A 21,936-nucleotide genomic window follows, 5' to 3' on the forward strand; every position below is an offset into this window, starting at 1 on the left:
TTGTAACCTTGAGCACAGCACAACTCAGATAACCAAAAGATACCTGCAGGGACGGACCAGACCCTCTCGTCGGCAGTGCGGCCTGCAAGGCCAGATAATTGAGCTTATTTTCCCTATTATTTGAGCAAGCTTGCTTACAGAAGCCAGGAATAGTAGAGTCAATTAACAGAACAAAGGACCATCTATGTTTAGTGGACAATTTTAAACAGCAGTTTTTACAAAAGAGAAGTTATGGGGACAAGATGGAGTGCCTGTTTCAGTTCAAACCCATTTTGTTCAAAGGTTGACTGTAATTTGCATATTACTGGCCATGAAGCTAAAATATGAGACTTCTCCATTTAATATCAGGGACTTGGCAACCCTCTCTGCTAAACAAATGAATGAGAAAAGTGGTGGTAATGCTCTGGATTTGCAACTCAATTTTGTCAACTCACCCAAACTCACAAGAGCCAGGTGTATAACCCAATATGCCAACTAGTTAGCTCACCGTGAGAAATACCAGTTACCCCCCCGTGTCCTAAGGAGGGCTTGGGATCGGAGTTCAGTTCTTTTTCAGCCCCCGCCTTCAAGACTCCTTCAGAGCTCCCTCCCGTTCACATGTCCTATTTTCAGCTGATGAGACTGGCGTTTGCTCAGGCACATTCCAGGCCTAGGGAAAACATACTGAACTTGGATATTTCCCAAATTTCCTCATTAAAAGATTATCATAGATGTGATCTTCTGTGTGTGCTGACATTAGAAAAAAAGAAAAAGAAAAAAAAAAGAGGAGGTGGGCGGGCACTGAAGGCTGCTGCGCCCATTAATTTTGCCCAGAGATGACTCGGAGGTCTCTGGGGTTGTGCCTTAGGGCTGCTGTGGCCTCCGCCCTGAGCATGGCCTCGCGCCAGGAATTAATAAACCGGACCTGGGTGTTCCCCTCATCACTTCGGCACAGGGTGTCAAAGAGGAGCACTGGCTCAGCCCACCGGGCCGGAGACGCCGGCCCTCGCGCCACAGCCTCCGCGAGGCCGGCCTGCCCGTCCCTCTGCCCGTTTCCAAGATGGCAGCGCGTTGCCGTCGCGTCGCGGCCCGCCCCGCCCCCAGGCTAGTCGGCCGCCCCGCCTCCTCGTGCGCGGGGCCGCGCAGCGCGCGCTCGCCGCCCCTTCCGCGCGAGCTCCACCCAGGTCGGCAGCAGCGCGGTCGGCGGCGCCTATTTCCCGCCATTGTGCGAAGTGGAGGTTGGGGGGCCGTACGCGCAGCCTTCCCGTGGCCTGCAGCTCCCGGGCTGCCGCCGCCACTGCCGCGGTCCCCTGAGGCCCGGCGGCCCGCGCCACGCGTGTCGCCCTGCGTGGGAGGGCGCGGGTGAGGAGCGGCCGAGCCCCTGAGGAGGCGCCGCGGCGCGGGACGCCGCTCGGCGAGATGCCGTGCGGGGAGGACTGGCTCAGCCACCCGCTCGGGATCGTGCAGGGCTTCTTCGGTGAGTGGCGGCGCGGGGGCGGGCCGGGCGGCGGCCGAGTTTGCGAGCCGGGGGCCGGGCCCACGCGGGGCTACCTCGGGGGCTCGCGCGGCCCAGACGGACAGCCCGGCCTGCGCCGCCGGCGCCGAGACACCCCTTCCCCGAGCCGGGCCGCAGGTGCCTCCCACCTGCCGGATTCGCGGTCCGCCAGCGGCCAAGGTGACGCCGCGAGGAGCGGGCGGCCGGCCGGCCGTGATTGACGGCGGTGCTCCCCTGCCTGCTCCGCCGGGGGGCCGAGCCCCGCGGGCGGCCGAGCTCGGAGAGGTCCCGAAACCTTCGGAGGGCCCGCCGGGACGGGGCGAAGGAAAGCACTTTGCCTTTGGGGAGCCTGCGGGATATTTCAAAACTTCCGGTGTGTCGGAGTGCTGGCTCGCTCGCCGCAGAAGTTGGCACTAACCGCTGTTACACACACCCTCCCTTTTCGAGATAAGATTTGTTGTAACAGCTTAATTTTTCTGTTAGGGCGACTTTAAACCCTGCCTACCAGACGCCGCCTCGGTGCCAGACCTCGCCAGAAATGTTGAACTGCTCGCACGAATTCCTGCCTAGAGAGCTGAGAATGCTGCGGGCACACTCACTCAATTTTAGTTGCAGTTGCTGCTGTTAATGCTGCTTTTCTGCTCAGGGCACGGGGAGGATAATTTAAGGTTGTTTACGGTTCACTCGGCCTCTGACACCTCCCCTACAGTTAGGCGAGGAGGCAAACGCACTCAGAAACCCCCGTGTTGGATCCTAGCACCTGCCTGTCTGGAAGTAACTTAGAGCTGGAGAGTGGCCTTAGCTCCTTTACAGCCTCGTGGGATATTGGTGAGAACCACCAATCAGAAGCTAACTGCTCCCCAGGGGCCAAAGCTGATGGTGTGAAATGGATGTGTTTCAGCGCTCCATCAGTTTCCCTATCATTTGAACTCGTTTAGTTACCTGGTTTCGAAGTCTGAAACTAGAGGCAGCAAATTAGAAGAAATCCTGGGTAGGCATCTGTGTGGGAACCGGTGAACACTGACAACCTGATAAAGAAGAAATGGAAACTATGTGTATATATTCTAAAAACCAGACCCCCCCCCCCAAATCATATATCCGTCAAGGGTGCCTTGAGGAAGGGGCAAATATCCCTCTACCAAATCCTAGTAATTGATGTTCATAATACTGGAACCCCTAATTGATAGCCAAAATAGTGGCCCCAAAATGTGGAGTGAAGGTTAAATTGCATAGTTGGTCTATCAGGGTGCAGACTCATAGATACTTTATCTGAAAAAATCCTTCAAAAGTATAAACTTTTGCTGCTTAACGGGTGCAGTTCCAGTTACTGATCTTTAGAAAATTTACTTATGAGAAATACCCCATATCCTAGTTATGCTGAATAAGTGAGATGATTTTATATTTGATAGAGATTTGAATGTATTTTTATCAGATTTTGTCTCCTAAGTATAATCCTAAGGGGCACATCGCATCATGGTACAGAAATGATATAATTTGGGTATAACATACTGGCTTTACAGTAGTTGGAAAATTTTGTGAATTGTGGGGACCTGGACCTTGATCTCCCCCCACTCCCCTCGAAAGAATAATTTGTTCCTATATAGGGTGTGTCTTACAGAGAAGAAACTAAACTAATATTGGGTTGGCGTGATTTTTTTAATGGAAGCTGTTCTGAAGTATGTCAGGTGTTAAACTTCTAAACTCCTTTTGGTTTAGTAGGAAATTGTTTAAATCCATCCCCCCCCAAACCCCCCGCCCAATAGAAAAATAATGCAGCAACTTTGTTGTAGTTCATGGGCCTTCCTTGGTTCCACCCCTGCCTAACTCTCAGACCTCATCACTACATTACCCTCATGCTGGACTCTTTCACTTTGACTTTGAGCCTTGCCTTCAGGCCTTCTGCATCAGCTGTTTCCTCTGCCTGGTCCCTCCTTCCCATCCCACTTCACTTTCCTGGCTAAATCTTACTCTTCCTTTGGGAACTTAAGTACTTCTGCTCCGAGTTACTCCAGGACCCTGTGTGTCCTGGAAATTAGCAGGTAAAGCACTTGTTGAAATGACTTGTCTTGGGTTCCTTTGCTGGATTTTGACTCTGAGCAGTCTTGGCCTGTAGCTGCCTTATTCACGGACATATCCTAATTGCCTGGAATATGCTTTGTGCATCAAAAGTGCTTGGTGACATTAGTTGAACAGAGGCAGTGGATGGTTTCTGGACCACACATCTCAAACTTAGGACAATCCTGGCAGACCTTATATTGATTCGGAGAATTTGTGAGTATGTCCCATATGAATTACTTTTATATACACGTCCTAATTCTTTCTTCTTGGCTCAGATAAGAAACTTTGAAATTCTATGAGTGGTTACTCATAACTATATGAGTCTTAATTTATCTTTGTGAACCAATCTGTACTTTGAATTTGTATTTGCCATATTACAATTGTTCATATGTGAAGTTTTTTCTGCAAGCCTTCATAAACTGCATTTAATGTTTCAGTTCCAGTTTCTAAAAGACTTTATATACAGGACATTGAGGTCCTAGGCTTAAAGTAAGATTTAGGAATGCTTCAGTTCAGCAGATTTCTATTGGGCTCTATGGTGTGCACAATGCTAAAGAGTCAGTCCCCCAGCTATTGCTCATTTCGTGATCCATACCGAAGTGCTTTCCTTAAAGGCAGGAATCTTCAAAAAAGAAAGTTTTGTACGCTTTTTTTCCTTTTAATCATTTTTTATTTAAAAGAATTTTTCTTTATTTAAATTGAATAAAAAACTTGAATTAATAACCACTGTTAATTTCAGAAGTAGGAATGCTTGTCAACTCTGACTTTTATTGTTTTCTTTTTTAATTGTTGGTTGAGTCAAGATCATTATTTTTGGTTATATTCAAGGTACTTTGATTGTATCTAATAGAACTAGAACTAGCGTATCTCGTACAAAAAAGCAGTGGTATGTGAAGGAGGGCAGGAAGGAGTATTTTCTAGTATTTTAGAGAATTTAAAGCAGTAAGAAAATTGACTGAAAGTTGGTATGCCTTTTTATTGTCACCATGATTCTAAACAGGCAATTAATGCCCTTTTGTTTGTATCCACGTTGGATTTCTCCTGCCACCACACCCTGGGTAGGCCACTGATAAGAAGGAATCTGTTATGAGGCTGTGGAACCCCAAAACAAGGGAGGGTGGCTTGGTATCCAAAGAGACTACTGAGTGGGTCAGGAACTGGGAAACTAGCAAGAATCCAGTCCAACTTTATCTCTTCTCCACATAGCTCCCAAATTCTCTTGTTCTTAGTTTCAACCCACACTAGTTAGCACCTCCCATTTAATCCCAAATTCCAGGGTTAGAGAAACTGATTGGCCTGCTGTGGAGTCAGGAGTCCACTCCTACACTAGTCAGCTATGGCCAGAGCACAGCTATGTTATGTTATGTAGGCAGTCATGACTGTTGAGGCCCACACCTCAATAGCGGGGGCTGGGGCCAAAGTTCTCAGAAGAATGGATTGGGCAGCTATGGCAAAAGGCATAAATATGTATATATGCATTTTTAACTCATTACATAATAACTGGCACATGCTTACAAAAAACATAGTGGTATTAAATGAAGAGTAAAAGTATGCCCTTCCTGTACTGAGGTAATCGCTTTTAACTGTTTTTGCCTTTAGTTCTTTTTTCTTTGCAAAATTTTTCATTGAGGTGTAACTCATAATATTCACCACTTTAAAATGTAAGTTCATTGGTTTTTAATATATTCACAATGGTGTGCAATCACTATCATTTAGATTACCCCAAAAAGAAACCCTATACCATAAGACCCAGGATTTCACAGTGAATTCTTATACATACACAATACATAAAACAAAAATTTGATAAATTGGGCATTATCAAAGTTAAAAACTTTTCTGCCCTGACCAGTTTGGGTCAGTGGTTAGAGCATCAGCCCGTGGACCAAAGGGTCTCAGGTTCAATTCCCCGGTCAAGGGCACATACCTTCGTTGCACTTTTAATCCTCCACCCCCAGTTGGGGCACCATTTGGAGGCAACCAATTAATGTGTCTCTAACACATCGATGTTTCTTTTTCTCCCTCTCCCCCATCCTTTCCACTCTCTCTAAAAATCAATGGAAAAAATAGACTCATTGGGTGAGGATTAAATAAATAAAACCTTTGGTTATGCCAAAGATATTTATTAGGAGAATGAAAAGACAAGTTATGAACTGGGAGAATGTTTTTTGAAAATCATGTATCATAAAATAACTTGTATCTACATTATATAAAGAAAATACAATGATAACCCAATTTTAAAAAGGAGCAAAAGATTTAAATAGACACTTTACCAGTTCAGTATTGTTAGCCACTAGGGAAATGCAGATTTAAACCGTGATGAGCTATTTACGCACCTATTAGAACAACTACAATTGGGAAAAAAAAATAGTGACAATAGCAAGCACTGGCAAAGATACAAACAGCTAGATTCTTATACATTGCCAGTGAGAGTGCAAAATGAAATAGCCACTCTGGAAAACAGTCAGTCATAAAGTTAATCACACATTTCCCATATACCAAACTCTCCTATTCCTAGGTTTTTGCCTAGAGAAATGAAGGCTTATATTTACACAGAAACCTACATGCACATGTTTATAGTTGCTTTGCTCTTAGTTATTAAAACGTGGGGACAGTCTGTCCTTCAATAGCTAATTGGACAAACAAGTTAATGGTTCAGCTATACAGTGGAATACTATTTAACAATAAAAATAAATGGACTATTGATACACGCCTGGCCTTAGAGATTCACTAGGACTCGTGATTCAGTGTATAGTTGTACACATGGCTAAGATTTATTACAGCAGCATAGTGAGGATAAATAGCTGGGAAAAGACACAGATAGAGTCTGGAAGAATCCATATGTAGGCTTCTTTATGCATTCTCCCCTGGGAGAGTTCATAGATTGGAAGATGTATTTTTAAAAAAACACGTTTCATTGATTTTTGGAGAGAGGAAGGGAGTGGGAGAGTTGGAAACAGCGATGAGAGAGGAACTCATCAGTCACCTACTTCCTGCATGCCTATTGGGGATAGAGCCTGCAACCCAGGCATGTGCCCTAATCGGGAATCGAACCAGTGACCTCTTGGTTCATGGGTTGATGCTCAACCATTGAGCCATACCGGCTGGGCGAAGATGTATTGTTAAGATGTCAATTCTCCTCAAATTAGTCTATAAACTCAACACAATCCTAATCAAAATTTTAGCAGACCTTACATATAGAAGTTAAGTTGGTTCTCAGAGTTATGTAGCAATGTTGAGGATTAGAATAAGACAACTGGAAGAACTTAACTACCTGATTTTAAGACTTACTATCAAATTATAGTGATTAAGACAGTATAGTAATACTCTAAGGGTAGACAAATAGTTCAGTGTAACATAATAGAGAATCTAGAAATAGACTAATACAGTGAATTGATTGACAAAAGTGTGAGCCAAAACCGGTTTGGCTCAGTGGATAGAGCGTCAGCCTGTGGACTGAAAGGTCCCAGGTTCGATTCCGGTCAAGGGCACATAACTTGGTTGCGGGCACATCCCCAGTAGGGGGTGTGCAAGAGGCAGCTGATCGATGTTTCTCTCTCATCGATGTTTCTAACTCTCTATCCCTCTTCCTTTCTCTCTGTAAAAAATCAATAAAATATATTTTAAAAAAAAAGTGTGAAAGTGATTTAGTGCTAGAAAGTTTTTAAAATGCTGGTTTGACAAGTATAATCTTTTTTTGGAAAAAGTGGTATGGGTTACAGACCTAAATATGAAAAATAAAAAATTTAGGAGAATATCTTTATGACCTTGGGGTTAGTGACCATTAAAGAAAAAGCTGATACATTGGACTTTATCAAAATCAAAAACTCATCAAAAGACACCATTAAGACTGTTAAGAAAGTTACAGATTAGGAAAGAGTATTTGCCTTACATATATCTGACAAAAGACTTACATCTAGAATACACAAAGAATTAGTACCTCGGTTTCTTGACCCCTTAAAGCTAGTGTGCAATGGCATTCAAATTCAGATGGCCAAGAATGCATAGGAAATATGATGGAGTGGTCTGTGTGTGTCAAGCAGGACTCTTGGCTGCAAATGACTCAGCTGGTCCTACTTAAACCAAGAAAGACGAATACATGTCTCATAACAGAGTTCATGAGTGGGCTAGTGTGTCAGGCTTCATTACAGCCCAGCAGCTAAACTGTGTCTGCAGGAATCTGGCTCTCAACTCTTTTTCTCTGGGATGGCTTAGCTTTCAGACAGACCTTGGTCACACCGGCAGCTTCCAGGCACTTAGAGCTCCAAGAACTTGAATTTCTGGTAGCTCATCCTCGACCTTGCTCTAAGTCTAGAGCAGTGACTTTCAACCTTTTTCATCTCATGACACACATAAATTAATTGCTAATACATATGTTTTGCCTGTCTGGCACACACACACACACACAAAACAGGTATATGTTCATTCATGGTTGGCTCTTTTAATTTTTTTATTTGACAGTCTAAGGGAAGACAGGTCAGTGCCCCTGACTAAATAGTCAGGTATTGCATGTTTTAAAATTCTTGGGGCACACTGGTTGATCTAGAGCAGTGGTTCCCAACCTAAGCATCTCTAAAATTCTGATACTCACCCCTCCCCGTGACATATAATTCCTACTATTCAAAATCTGAACTCCTATTCACGTGGAGGAAGCCTAAAAGGCCATTAACTTCGTCTAAACAAACTTCCAAAGAACATGGCATCCATGAAAGAAAAATAAAAGAACGAAAGGACTGAGGAAGAAATCACTAAGAAATTGTTTTAAAAAATAAATATGAAGTGATATGAAAAAATAGCAAAGTTTCAAAACATAATAGAGAACTGAAATGCATAAATGTCACAATATATATTTATATACTGTATATGAGGCCCCTAGAATAATAAGAAATGCAAAAAATTTACTGTTAACTCATTCTTGAATTGCCCCACGTTGGGAACCACTGATCTAGAGCAGCGGTCGCCAACCTTTCCGACCTCACGGACCACCACCAGTTGGCAACTGCTGGTCTAGAGTATGCCACTCCCCGGTACCTCAGCATGTCCTGGTTCTACTTCTCTTTAAAGGCCCAGCTCACTACCACCTCCATCAGAAGCTCTCTCTGAGATTGTTTGACCTGCATGAGGTGGCGGTGGTATTTTTTTCCTTTGCTTTTGGCTATTAATCTATCACATAGCTTGTCTTTAAGTTCCTTCCACTCTAAGTGTCCTTATAGAACTTAGCAGAGTGCTGGGTATACGATAGGCTTAATAAATAATGGACAGTTATTGTGTGCTTGATTTTTTTCTCTTTTGGAATTGTCTAAGGCAGTCCTTTAATTGTCCAGCAATACCAGATACTTGCAAGCTGGCCTTTACTAAGAAGCATATTTGTACACATAAGTGACTACCACTTCCCAGTCACTCTTTACAAAGCTTCATCACCTGTTATGTGGCATATTCATGCTTTGTAGGATTGGTGTGGCAGTCATGGCTGCATATAAGTCTTTTCTTTAAGCATCCATTTTGTCTAGAAGCAAAAATACCCATTTTTTTTTTAATCCAATTCAGTAGTCATGTATTTGCACAACAGTGGTTCTCCAGAGTTTCTGATTCAGTAGGTATGGGAAGGGCTGAAAATTTTGCATTTTTAACCAGTCAGGTGATGCTAATGTTAGTGGTCAGGGAACCATGCCTTGAAGACCAATTTTATTAGTAGATTTAACCTTCATTGCACATCAGAATCACCTGGAGTTCCCCCCTCCTTTTTTAGAACTAGTCTTTGATAAGCTAAACAAAAGTGTTTGGTGTTAGCAGGATTTTAAATATAAATGGTGGTAGTATTGGCAAGCTATGTAGTTTGGTGGGTCTAGTTCCGAAAATAGGTATTCCTAATTCTGTCGATGATTCGCTCTTTGGTCTTAGCAAGTTTTTCTCATTTTTCAAAGCCTGGGTGTTCTTATCTTTAACATGACATTAAAAACACCTTTCTTAGTCAACAGAGCCAAACATCAACAGTACAACGATTGAAATTTCTTTTGAGAGCCGAAAACAATTCTGCGTATGGGCCACGAAGTTTCAATCGCACTGTACGTGCGCGCCCACACGTGGTATTTTGTGGAAGAGCCACACTCAAGGGGCCAAAGAGCTGCATGTGGCTCGAGAGCCGCAGTTTGCTGACCACTGCAGTAAAGGATGTTTTGGGTCAAATGACAAATTGGAATATGGATGGCTGATTAAATAAAAAGTATTGTATCAATTTTTAACTTCTTGAGGTTGATGACAGTACTGTGATCTATTGTTAGGAAACACATTGAAATACTTAAAGTTAAAAATATGTGATGTGTGTAACTTAATCTCAAATGGGTCAGAAAAGTGAGCATGAGAGGGAACAAATGATAAAGCAAATGAAGCAAAGATACAGGTGTTCTCTGTACTAGTCATGCGTCCTTTTGGAACATTTATTCCAAAATAGAATATTGAGAACAGCAACACCCTCAGCTCTTCATTTCAGTCTGTAGAGAAATGTTTTCAGAGAGCAGTGTGCTGTGCAAAGCATGCTTGAGGTGCTGCTTTGTCTGGGTGCCCCCCTCTTTCTGTGGGCATTCTCAGCTAGTCCTTGGCTCCTGAGAACCTGCAGGAGGTCGGCACGCCCTGGTGTGTAGCAGCCAGCCTGCCGGGTGGCCAGCTTCTTGTCTTGAATGAGCCACTTACCTGAACAGTCTATTATTGTATAGTGTAGCTTGACCTTTGAAAAGTATATTTGTCTTTCAGCCCAAAATGGAGTTAATCCTGACTGGGAGAAGAAAGTAATTGAATATTTTAAGGAAAAGCTGAAAGAAAATAATGCTCCTAAATGGGTAAGTTTATTGCTCTTTGGGAGAAGAGGTGGGGCTGACGTCCACTTTCTCTCAGTAGAGTTGTAATTCATATATAATTTTTAAATATATAAATTAATGTATACTGCCTTCTGCCTTAAGTGCTTTAAGTACATATATATGAAAAGATTTTGGTCTCTTTTACAACTTAAATTTAAAATCAGGCAATTAAATGTTTCTGTATTGGTGCCTCTAGATGGCAGTAACTGACCGTGTTACTGTCTAAGACAAAGATATTGGTAGTTGTGAGCTTTGATTATTATTTATTTTTAAAAATTGGCATGTACTAGTCTTTAAAATTTTTTAAATATATTTTATTGATTTTTTTTAACAGAGAGGAAGGGAGAGGCATAGAGAGTTAGAAACATCGATGAGAGAGAAACATCGATCAGCTGCCTCCTGCACACCTCCCACTGGGGATGTGCCCGCAACCAAGGTACATGCCCTTGACCGGAATCGAACCCAGGATCCCTCAGTCCGCAGGCCAACGCTCTATCCACTGAGCCAAACCAGTCAGGGCTACTAAAAAAATTTTTTTTATTGCTTTTTAGAGAGAGGAAGGAGGAAAGAGAGAGAGGGAGAAAGAGAAAAAAACATCAGTGTGAAAGAGAAACATCAGTCAGGTGCCTCCCACATGTGCCCTGACGGGATTGAACCTGCAGCCCTTTGGTGTGCAGATAATGACCTCCAGCTAACTGAGCCTCACCAGACAGAGCAGCATGTACTGGTCTTAAAAGGAGCTCAATAAGACAGTGCCTTTCTGCTACCTGAAAAGTGTTCAGAAGGGAAAGCATTTATTTTTACGTTGCAGTCAAATGCCATTACACAAAGTTGGAAGAACTCGGCGGTACTTTTGTCCAGCTGTTACATTGGTTATATATTGAGAATACTGGCTTCCTAGTGGGGCTGATGGTTGTGCCTGTGTTGCGGTTTGGGTCTGGATATAAAGTGTGTGTGTGTGTTTGAGCTTAATGTTCTATAGACAGACTGCCGTATTGATGTGTTCGTTTTCCTTTAAGGTACCATCATTGAATGAGGTTCCCCTTCATTATTTGAAACCTAACAGTTTCGTGAAGTTTCGCTGCATGATTCAGGATATGTTTGACCCTGAGTTTTACATGGGAGTTTATGAAACAGTGAACCGAAACACAAAAGCACGTGTATGTATGGCTTTTTATCATGGAACTTTCTGTTTATAATTAGTGTTTTTTATGGTATTTTTGAATTAAATGTATTGCTATAATACTGTTATCCTTTGTTTGGGTCATAGGTCCTTCATTTTGGAAAATACAGAGATATAGCAGAATGTGGGGTATGTATTTTTAAGATCTATAAAACATTTTTAATAAGAATTTTTTTCTAAGAAGAGAAATTATTGCTTTCTTTTGGTTTATCTTAAATTTATCTTGTGTATAAATAAATGCTAAGAAGTCATGTGGAATGCTTTTGCTCTTATTTTCTCTGTTATATTTTTGGTCTTCTAAAAATCTCGTAAAACGTGGAATGTTATAAATGACAAACTAATTTGTTTTTTTTCCCCCAGTATCTATGTACTTGGTTAAAAAAATTACAGGTTGTGATAAATTCTTTAAAAAATGAAGGTGGAAGATTAACTTAGGGCTTAACACTTGCTTAATTAAATTGGATCAAGTTCTCTCTTTTCCTGGAAGGAACACAGTTTTTAATAAACTTAAGCCTTCTTTGATGAAAGGAAGCACTGGATGCTCTCTGACATATCAGTGGTGGGAAGGGCAAGAAGGCAGAATCCAGGTACAGTTACAGTTGTGGAAGGGGCAGTCTTGAGGTAGAAACTTGCTATAAAGCAGTTACAGTGGAACACAGTATATCTCCATTTTAAATAACTGCTTTTCTGATCATGAGCAACATGCATAATTAAATTCAATGTCACAAAGAAACCTGTTCAACATAACTGGCATTATAACTGGGAACAGCTTAAAATTTATTTCTAGTTTAATAGTAGAAAAAGATTATCAGCATTTCAAAACAGATACATCAACCCCAGATGTCCCCATATTTGCTCTTTCTGTGTTTTTCATGTGGTCCTGTTGACTCACAGACAGCAATTGTAAATTTTGGGAAAGAAAACAAGTGTCACAGGTGGAGATTGAGGAGGCAGGAGCTTAGGCAGGGCCTCAGGAGAAAGGTGAGACCTCGGTGGAGTGCCTGGGTCTAATTCTCTGCCTTGCAGACCATCCTTTCCAATCAGGTTTTCCAGGGCTTTTAAATCTGACTCTTGCTTACTCAAACCTCAAGAGATTGGTTTATAAAGCCTAATCCCAGCCCATTCTTTCACAGAAGTTCTTCCTCATTGAATAAAGGGTTCTGGTTCATTGGCCCAATCTGGACAGAAGAACAACCCTAATTTGGAAAGTTGCTGAAAAGATTTTATTAAACAAAAATTTAACTTCTTACAATTATTTAGAGGAATGGACTCATGAAAGATGAATTTTTTTAATCTTACACATGATGACCTTCAGGTCTCCCAGGGTAGTTTTCTTTTAGAGTGTTTCCGTAGGTAAAATGTTTGCCAAGTCTGACGAATCAACTTTTAAATGCTTACTGCATCTCTTGATTTATGAGGCTAATATTTTAATACATAACTTTTTCTGGTATACAGTAATGCAGTCTTACTATAGCTCAGTCATCTTAGTAACTGGGAATAGGAAAATAAAATAGATGTGACTGTCCATCTGTGACACTACCAAAGGCAAAGATAGTTCGTACCGTGTGGCTAAACAGTCAGACATAAAAGCACCATACCAGGAAAAGGGGACTTCAGGCCTGGGAAGAAAGAAACAAAAACCCTACTTATACATATTATCTCAGGCTCAGACCTGATGTCTTTTGGATCTTCTTTTTTCTCCCCTCTACAAAATGAGATATACATCTTAATTTATTTTAAGAGGATTTTTTTGTACTATAAAATTATGTGTTTATTAAAGCAATTTTTAAATGTTACATATTGGGTCCTTTAGCACTTTCTAAGCATATATGAAGTAGAGAATATGCTTTTTTTTTTTTTTAGGGAATAATAGCTGAGTCTTGGATCGCATCTCAGAGCTACCTCGTAATGAGTATTTCATTAAATTCCTTTTATATAGGCTGATTCTGATATATTTTCTATGCAAGAGACAGTGGGGTTACCATGTCCTTTGTCTTAAAAAAAAAACAACACCCTGTTTATTAAAAGGATTTAATTTTGTAACATACAGGGTGCTGTGCATTTTAATTTGAGGAAAGGTAGTGTATTGATTATTGCTCGCAAAATTATTTTTATGTCAGTTTTCTTTTAAAAAATGATAGTTTGGATTTAGCTGCTTGTTAATTCAGTTAACTCAATGTGAAATAATTACAATGGTTTTATAGTAAATAGCATAAAAATGTGGTTACTAAGTTAAAAATTGTTTTGTTTTTCTTAATTTTTAAAAATACTTTTGTGTACATCACAGCCTCAGCAAGAAGTTGATTTAAACTCTCCACGAACTACCACTTTGGAAAGACAGAATTTCTATTGTGTTCCAGTGCCTGGGGAATCTGTGTGGGTAAAAGAAATATCCTTTATCTGAACTTTCTTTTTATGGTCCTTGATTATTTTAATTGAAAGGACCATAATTTAGATTGAGTTTTTAAAAACTTAGTCTTTTTATCCCAGTGAAGCTAACTGGAAAAAAAACCCTGTAAAGCAATCTAAGTATTCATCCCTGAGAAATGATAAAATTGGTATATTCCTGTAGTGAAATACTGTTAAAAGGTTAAGGTAGATTTAAATATATTGAAAAAAAAAGAGTACATGCTAATTAAGTAAAAAAGTTTTAAATTACAACTAATGCTAATTTTCTTAAGAGAAAACAATATATTGGTTCTTTTGAGAGGAGATTGTGGAAACTCTTCATTTCGTTTTTATTTTCTTATTTAAAGTTTTAGTTAGAAATGTTTTTTAGGCATAGTTTATATACACTGAAATGCATAGGTTTTAAGAGTATACGTCAGTGATTTATGCCCCAAAGTGAAGAACTTGTCCAGGAAGTTCCCTTCTGCCTTTTCTAGTCACCACTCCCCTCCCTTGCAATCACTGTCCTGCTTTTTCACCAGAGCTTCCTCATGCCTGTTCTTGAATGTCAAAGCTTGGTTTTGAGATTCATTAAGGTGGGTTCGGAGTGACTTGCTGTATGGGACATAGTTCTTACTCATGCCATGTGCTATTTCTAGGTCTCACCTAAGTGCCCGGGATGTTCAGTAGGGTCCAGTTCTAAGTGTTGTGCAACCTCCATTTAGCTCCGAGCCAACCAGCAGCTGTTCTTTGCTAGTCCTCAAGGAATCTTGCCTTGTGCGTCCACCCTTTTATACTCAGCCGAAGACCCAAATGGAACCTGCACAGATTTCTGGGTCCTCTTCTGTCTTCTGCAGGGGACCTCCTTCCCCTCCAGGACCAGTCTGCAAATCCCAGTTGCTTTGGTAGCCCTGAACTATGTTCTGTGTTGTCTCTACCCAGCAAGAGATGGGTCTCCACTTCTTTTTTGTTGTGATTTAGAAAATGCCCCCTAGAGGGAGTTGGGGATAAAGTGGAGTTCACCCAGTATATTACTCATTCAAGGATCATAACCTTATGCTCCCTGTTGTCTAATGATTGACAACAGAACCTAACCGGTTTGTCTCAGTAGATAGAACATCAGCCCGCAGTCTGAAGGGTCCCAGCTTCGATTCCAGTCAAAGGCATGTACCTTGGTTATAGACTCAATCCCCAGCCCTGGTCGGGGCATGTGTGGGAGGCAACCAATTGCTGTGTCTCTCTCACATCGATGTTTCTCTCTCTCTCTCTGTCTTTTCCCCTCCCTTCCACTCTCTCTAAAAAAATTATTGGAAAATGTCCTGGGCTGAGTGAGGATTAACAACAACAACAAAAAAAAAAAAAAAAAAGAGAGAGAGAAATAGCTGCTTCATGTCTTTTGTCCAGTTTTACAGTTCTTTACAGCAGCGGTAGGTAGGTGGCATAAATTAAGCTATTAGCCTCTCATGACCAAATCTGGAAGTACAGCCTTTTAAAAAAAATACATGTTTATTTCAAGCAAATTGCCAAATTAGCAATCTTTTATTAGTCATACTAGAGGCCCGGTGCACGAAATTTGTACACTGGGAGGGGGTGTGCCTCAGCCCAGCCTGCATCCTCTCCAATCTGGGACCCCTTGAGGGATGTCTGACTGCCCGTTTAGACCCGATCCCTCTCACAATCCAGGACTGCTGGCTCTCAACTGCCCTCCCCTGCAGGCCTGCTTCCCCCCCCCCCCCAACTGCCCTCCCCTGCAGGCCTGCTTCCCCCCCCCCCCCCAACTGCCCTCCCCTGCAGGCCTGGTCCCCCCAACTGCCATCCCCTGCAGGCCTGGTCGTCCCCCCCCCCCCCCAACTGCTCTCCCCTGCTGGCCTGGTCTCCCCCAACTGCCCTCCTTTGCCAGCCTGGTCACCCCTAACTTCCCACAACTGCCTTCCCTTGCAGGCCTGGTTTCTCCCAACTGCCCTCCCCTGCAGGCCATCTTGTGGCGGCCATCTTTGACCACATGTGGGTGGCCATCTTGTGCCTTGGAGTGATGGTCAATTTGCATATTACTCTTTTATTAGATAGGATAATTAACATAACCTAGAATATTCCTCAGTACATAGTGGTCTTTTTCTTAACCTTTTGTTTAACGCCTATATTAATGCAAACCAAGCTCGAGTCAGTCCTTCAACATCTTACACTCCCAGTCGTCACAAGAGGAGTTACGAAGATGATGAAGACATGGACCTGCAGCCTCACAAACAGAAAGAGCAGCATGCGGGTGCCAAACAAACAGGTAGTGTACGCTCACAAGGAGACAGGAAGTTGAAAATTTTCTAAAAGCATGAGAGAATTTCAGAATTGGTATATCATTATTGATTTCACCAATCATAGTTTTTATGCATGGTGAATTTCTTCATTATGCCAGGTAGATAAGTTTGTCTTTATTTCTCCTTTTATGTTCAGTTATTTTTCTTCAGCACCTTTAATTAGAGGACACGTTAAAGAGAGAGGAGGTAAAACAAATTTAATTGATTGATCTCTGTAAGATTGGGCCAAGAGGGCAAATATGAGGCAGTTTATAAACACAAAGTTACTAATGAATTTCATTTAACCATATGTTATTCTATTTTACTAGAGGCCCAGTGCACGAAATTTGTGCGTGCAGGGGGAGGGGAGGGTGTGTGTCCCTCAGCCCGGCCTGTGCCCTCTCACAGTCCAGGAGCCCTCGGGGGACAGTCAGACATCCTTAGTACGGCCTCAGAGGCGGGAGAGGCTCCCACCACCGCTGCTCTGCTTGCCAGCCGTGAGCCTGGCTTCTGGCTGAGCACCAGGAACGCACTGACTACCAGGGGACAGCTCCTGCATGGAGCTTCTGCCCCCTGGTGGTCAGTGCACATCATAGAGACCGGTCGTCCTGCCGTTTGGTCAATTTGCATATTACCCTTTTATTATATAGGATAAGTTCATATTACTGTCTTTCCTTAATGCTAAGGAATATTTTAATGTCTTTAAAATTGTAATGTTTTACAGTAAATATATATAAATGTAGTATTCTTTTTCTCCACCTACCCCAAATGTTTATTGAAATTAGTGGTGTATCATAACAATAAATGATAAAATCCAGGTGTTTGGTAATTCTTTTCATTTAAGCAATTGGTTCTCCCACCTGTTTCTTGTCTGATTGTTTGAATGTCATACTGCCGGGCTTTTTAATTTTTTATTTGAGTACATTATTTATGTAAAGTTTAACTTGTTGGTTTCTAGGCAATCTTTTAGGCTATAAATAGTTTTAAACTTTTTCTGAGGTAAGTGTGGATTCACAAGCGGTTGTAAAAAAATACTACACAGAGATCTTGTATACCTTTGACCCAATTTCCCCCAGTGGTAACACCTTGTATTATAGTAGAATATCATGACCAGGAAGTGGGTATTGATAAAATCCATTGACCTTGTTCAGAAATCACATTCTTTACAGGCATCTGTGTGTGCATATTCAGTTCTTTGCAGTTTCATCACACGTGTAGATTCATGTGCCCACCACTGCAGTTAAGATATGGGACAAGTCGTTACTTGACTTCTCATAGTGCCCTTTTATAAGCATGCCCGCCTCTGTGCTGCCTCTGCTCTCCCTCCCCAAGTCCTTAACCCCTGGTAACCACTAATCTATTCTCCATCTCTGTAATTTTATCATTTCAAGAATGTTATATAAGTAGAATCTTACAGTATGTAAACTTTGTGGATCAACATTTTTCATTCAGCAACATTCCCTTGAGATCCATCCAAGTTGTTGTGTGTCAGCAGTTTCTTTCTTTTTATTGCCGAGCAGTATCCTGTGGTATAGCAGGCTATATATTGATTCTAATTAGTTATCAGCCCTAAACTGATTATTTCTGGGCTAGAGGCCCTCTTTTAATCATCTTTGTATCTCCAATCACTCGTATGATTCCTGGTACATAGTGGATGTTAATAACTGGTTGGTGAGTGAGTTTATTGCTCTGGTTTTATTCTGCTTAGAAGTAGGAAACTGTTCTACCAGGGTGGTTCTATCGTCAGAGGCCATATACGCCTTAGGTCAGAGATGTCGAAGAAACCATCTTAAATATTAACTTCTAAAAATACTTATACTGGAATTTGATGGGGGGAATTGGTTGCCATTTTATTGTAGGAGAAACAATGACTAAATTTCCAGATCATAATAATCTTTGTTCTACTTGTAAGTCAGAGAAAGGGCTTTGCTGGTATGTGCTATTTCCTTAAAAACTGACAAGTTTGTGAGCTCAGAAGCATCCTTTATATCAAACTTGAAATGCTCCTGAGGAAGGTTCTTTATCTGCAGGAGGCCCTAGAAATGACGTGAGTGCAATGCTTGCTTCCCTTTGACTTAGGGAGTGTTGGCGGTCTTCAGGGGTGTGGCGAGCCGAAACGTCTAGAAACTGAAGCTTCTACTGGACAACAGCTGAGCTCCCTGAACCTCTCTTCTCCTTTTGACCTGAACTTCCCACTGCCAGGAGAGAAGGGCCCTGCGTGCCTTGTGAAGGTAAACCTTTCACAGACCGCACAGTGACATAGACATGTTCTGTGTCTCAGAAATTAAAGTGGAAAATTCTTAGCGTGTGTGTTAGTTTCCTGTTACAAACTAGGTGGCTTAGAAGAACACAAATGTACCCAGGCTTTTAGATCCGAAGTCCGACATGGACCTTCCTGGAGTAAATCACGGTGTCAGTGGGGCTGTGTTTCTTTCTGGAGGCTCCCGGGAGGCTCTGGTTTGTTTGTTGCCTTTTACTGTTTCTACAGGTGCCCACCTTCTTGGTTTGTGGTCCCTTCCTCCATCTTCATGGCCAGCAACAATGCATCTCTGACCATTTTTCCTTTTTTTTTTTTAAATAATACCCGAGGATATTTTTCCATTGATTTTTAGAAAGAGTGGAAGAGAGAAATATCTATCGATGTGAGAGAAACACATCAATTGGTGCCTCCTGCATGAGCCCCGACCAGAGACCGGGCCAGGGAGGACCCTGCAACCAAGGTATGTGCCCTTGACCAGAATCGAACCCGGGACGCTTCGGTCTGCAGGCCGACGCTCTGTCCACTGAGCCAAACCAGCTAGGGCTGACCATTTTTTCATAGTCACATCTGACCGTAGGTAGGAAAGATTCTCCAACTTTAAGGGACAGTGTGATCAAATTGGGTCCACCCAAATAATCCAGGATAATTTCCCCATCTCAAGGTCCTTAATGTATGCAAGTCACTTCTGCTTATAAAAATAACATATTCACAGACTTCAGGGATTAGGATGTGGACATCTTCAGGAGGTCCATTTTTCTGTCTACCATAGCATTTTTAAAGAATATTTCAGTCTGGCCAGGGTGGCTCAGTGGTTGAGTATTGACCCATGAACCCAAGAGGTTACCAGTTCAATTCCTGGTCAGGGCACATGCCCAGGTTGCAGGCTCAATTCCCAGTAGGGGGCGTGCAGGAGGTAGCTGATTGATGTTTCTCTCTCATCTATGTTTCTATCTCTGTCTCCTTTCTCCTCTCTCTAAAACCAATAATATATTTTTTAAAAAGGATATTTCAGTCACAGAAGTGGAACAATATTTTAATTCATGTCTATTCCCTTCCTATGTTATTTCTAACTTTTTAATACTATTTTCACCACTCTTAACATAATTCATTTCTCATTTGCATTTAAAATAGAAGAAAAAACTTTTAATAGTTTTCTTATCTTGCTTATCTCCCTTTTTTAATCCTGATAAGTGAACAAGTGATATAAGTTTTAGGAATGATCAATGAGAATCCATTTTTATTTGTTGTGGTTTTAACTTTAATGACACTTCTATAACACGAGGACCAGAATCCCAGTATTTTTCCTGCCATACTTACATTGGGTTTCACCAATAGGGGGCTTTGACAGTTATTAAAGACCATCATGGTGTACAACTTGGAAAGTTGTTTTTTTTAATCTAAGTTTTTTGTTAACCTCTTAACCCTGTGTTTTTGTTTCCCCTTCTTTGATATGGGCAATAGATTTTGAGATTATGCATGTTTCTGGTTTTAGTTGATAATCATCCTTTGGGGAAAGCCTCTCCTTTGTAGTGTGCTATGTTGAAAACGTTGGTCCGGGAGTCAGGGTTCCTCCATTTTAATTAACTTAGTTGCTAACTAGAAGAATGACTTCAGGCAAGCACTTTACCTCTCTTGGTCTCAATTTGTGAAGCAAAGGGGTTGTTCCACTCCCTCTAAAGTTACGATAGTATTTATTTCAAGACTAATATCATCTGCTTTGTTGGTGTTATTTAGTCCTAAAAACATGATGTCACGTTGCCTCTTATTAGGTCTATGAAGATGGGGATTGTTTCAAAGTAAATGATGTTCTTGAGTTATATGGCATCCTCTCTGTGGATCCTGTGCTAAGTATACTGAACAACGATGAAAGGTGAGTCTTTCTGTTCTTTTTTTTGATAACTAATAATTAGCAGGATAGAGAAGAATGAATTTTCCACACTCTGAATAATAGATACCTGATGGCTTTTGAGAAAAAGACCCAGGTTTCTGAGACTTTCTATGACATTTGATGTTCCAGCTGGTAGCTCAAGAAAGAGTGTGTTTTGAAATGACCTAGTGAGTAGACAAACTATATCCCATTGAGTCAGGTGACAGCGTACTAAGTACAAACATTACTCTTATTGGAGAAAGGAATGAGTACGTTGTATCATAACATGACCCACCCAGCCTGAAATGTGTGAGGTAACGAAGGGAGAGCCATTTTCCGTGGGTTTTGTTTGTTTGTTTGTTTGTTTGTTTGTTTAGGATGAACAGATAGAACTGTTCTTGGCTTGAATTCTCATTTTTTTTCAGAGATGTACATTATTGTTACATCTCTGTAACTGGCGTATCTGTGAGTTGAAGTGCTGTTCCTCTCTGCAGGGACGCTGCGTCACTCCTGGATCCGATGGAATGCACAGACACAGCCGAAGAACAGAGAGTGCACAGTCCTCCTGCTTCGCTGGTGCCAAGAATTCATGTGGTTTTAGCCCAGAAGTTGCAACACATCAACCCATTGTTGCCGGCCTCCCTTAACAAAGAGGAGAGCAAAACCTGTAAGTGTAAGTGCCAACGCCTCACGACCCAGAGATGTCCCAGTGTGTGTCGGGGGCTGCCTGTGACGTGTGCTCATGGGGGAACCGAGTCAGTCAGGTCCTTGTTCGTCAGAATGGCCACTGTTTCTTTGCCCCGTTATCCGTTAGGTTAATTCTCTTCATTAAAGTCTTGACAAGTATACTAACTTGTAGTGGGTTTTGTTCCACAGTTATCTTTTTAACCTAAAACACTCGAGAGGAACTGGTGTGTTTATTCTAAATCTGGTCTCCTTTCCTTCTCCAGTTGTTTCAAGCTTCATGTCCGAATTGTCTCCAGTAAGAGCAGAATTGCTTGGGTTCCTCACGCATGCCCTTTTGGGAGATAGTTTGGCTGCTGAATACCTTATATTACATCTCATCTCTACAGTGTAAGTGCTGTATTCCTGGTGGGGATGGCGAGAGTTGGTGCTTTGTTGACGGGGAAAGAGCAGGAAGGTTTCTGAGGATTTCATCATCAAGTGGTTGTTTGTTTTTTTTTATTTTTATATATATATATATTTTTTTATTGATATTTTACAGAGAGGAAGGGAGAGCGATAGAGAGTTAGAAACATCGATGAGAGAGAAAAATCGATCAGCTGCTTCCTGCACACGTCCCACTGAGGATGTGCCCGCAACCCAGGTACATGCCCTTGACCGGAATTGAACCTGGGACCCTTCAGTCCACAGGCTGATGCTCTATCCACTGAGCCACACTGGACAGGGCCATCATCAAGTGGTTTTTATTTGTTCAGTGTAATGAGTGTTAGACCAAATTAATGACAAAGTCCTTTTCCCATCTCTTCTCAGTTTCACATTGAGCAATTTGATGTTCTCTTTAAATTTAAGGGCCAATCCTATATAATAAAGATCTAATTTG

The 21,936-nt window shown here is 41.7% G+C and overlaps 1 protein-coding gene across 4 annotated transcripts in view; it reads left to right on the forward strand.

Moving 5' to 3' along the window:
• Positions 1-1,107: 1,107 nt before the first annotated feature.
• MCMBP (minichromosome maintenance complex binding protein) overlaps positions 1,108-21,936 on the forward strand; it is a 32,546-nt gene continuing 11,717 nt past the window's right edge. The window contains exons 1-10 of one of the 4 annotated variants that reach the window (XM_080642655.1): positions 1,108-1,456; positions 10,280-10,365; positions 11,403-11,543; positions 11,654-11,695; positions 13,854-13,955; positions 16,088-16,232; positions 18,325-18,476; positions 20,275-20,375; positions 20,867-21,039; positions 21,323-21,446. In XM_080642655.1, coding sequence (XP_080498781.1) covers positions 1,399-1,456; positions 10,280-10,365; positions 11,403-11,543; positions 11,654-11,695; positions 13,854-13,955; positions 16,088-16,232; positions 18,325-18,476; positions 20,275-20,375; positions 20,867-21,039; positions 21,323-21,446 — 1,124 coding nt within the window. In that variant the 5' untranslated portion in view covers positions 1,108-1,398. Of the gene's footprint in view, positions 1,457-10,279; positions 10,366-11,402; positions 11,544-11,653; positions 11,696-13,853; positions 13,956-16,087; positions 16,233-18,324; positions 18,477-20,274; positions 20,376-20,866; positions 21,046-21,322; positions 21,447-21,936 lie in introns of all 4 variants that reach the window. The other 3 variants (XM_080642654.1, XM_080642657.1, XM_080642656.1) reach the window with 3 other exon arrangements.

The sequence above is a fragment of the Plecotus auritus genome (assembly GCF_963455305.1).
Source record: "Plecotus auritus genome assembly, chromosome: 9".
Taxonomy (NCBI): domain Eukaryota; kingdom Metazoa; phylum Chordata; class Mammalia; order Chiroptera; family Vespertilionidae; genus Plecotus; species Plecotus auritus.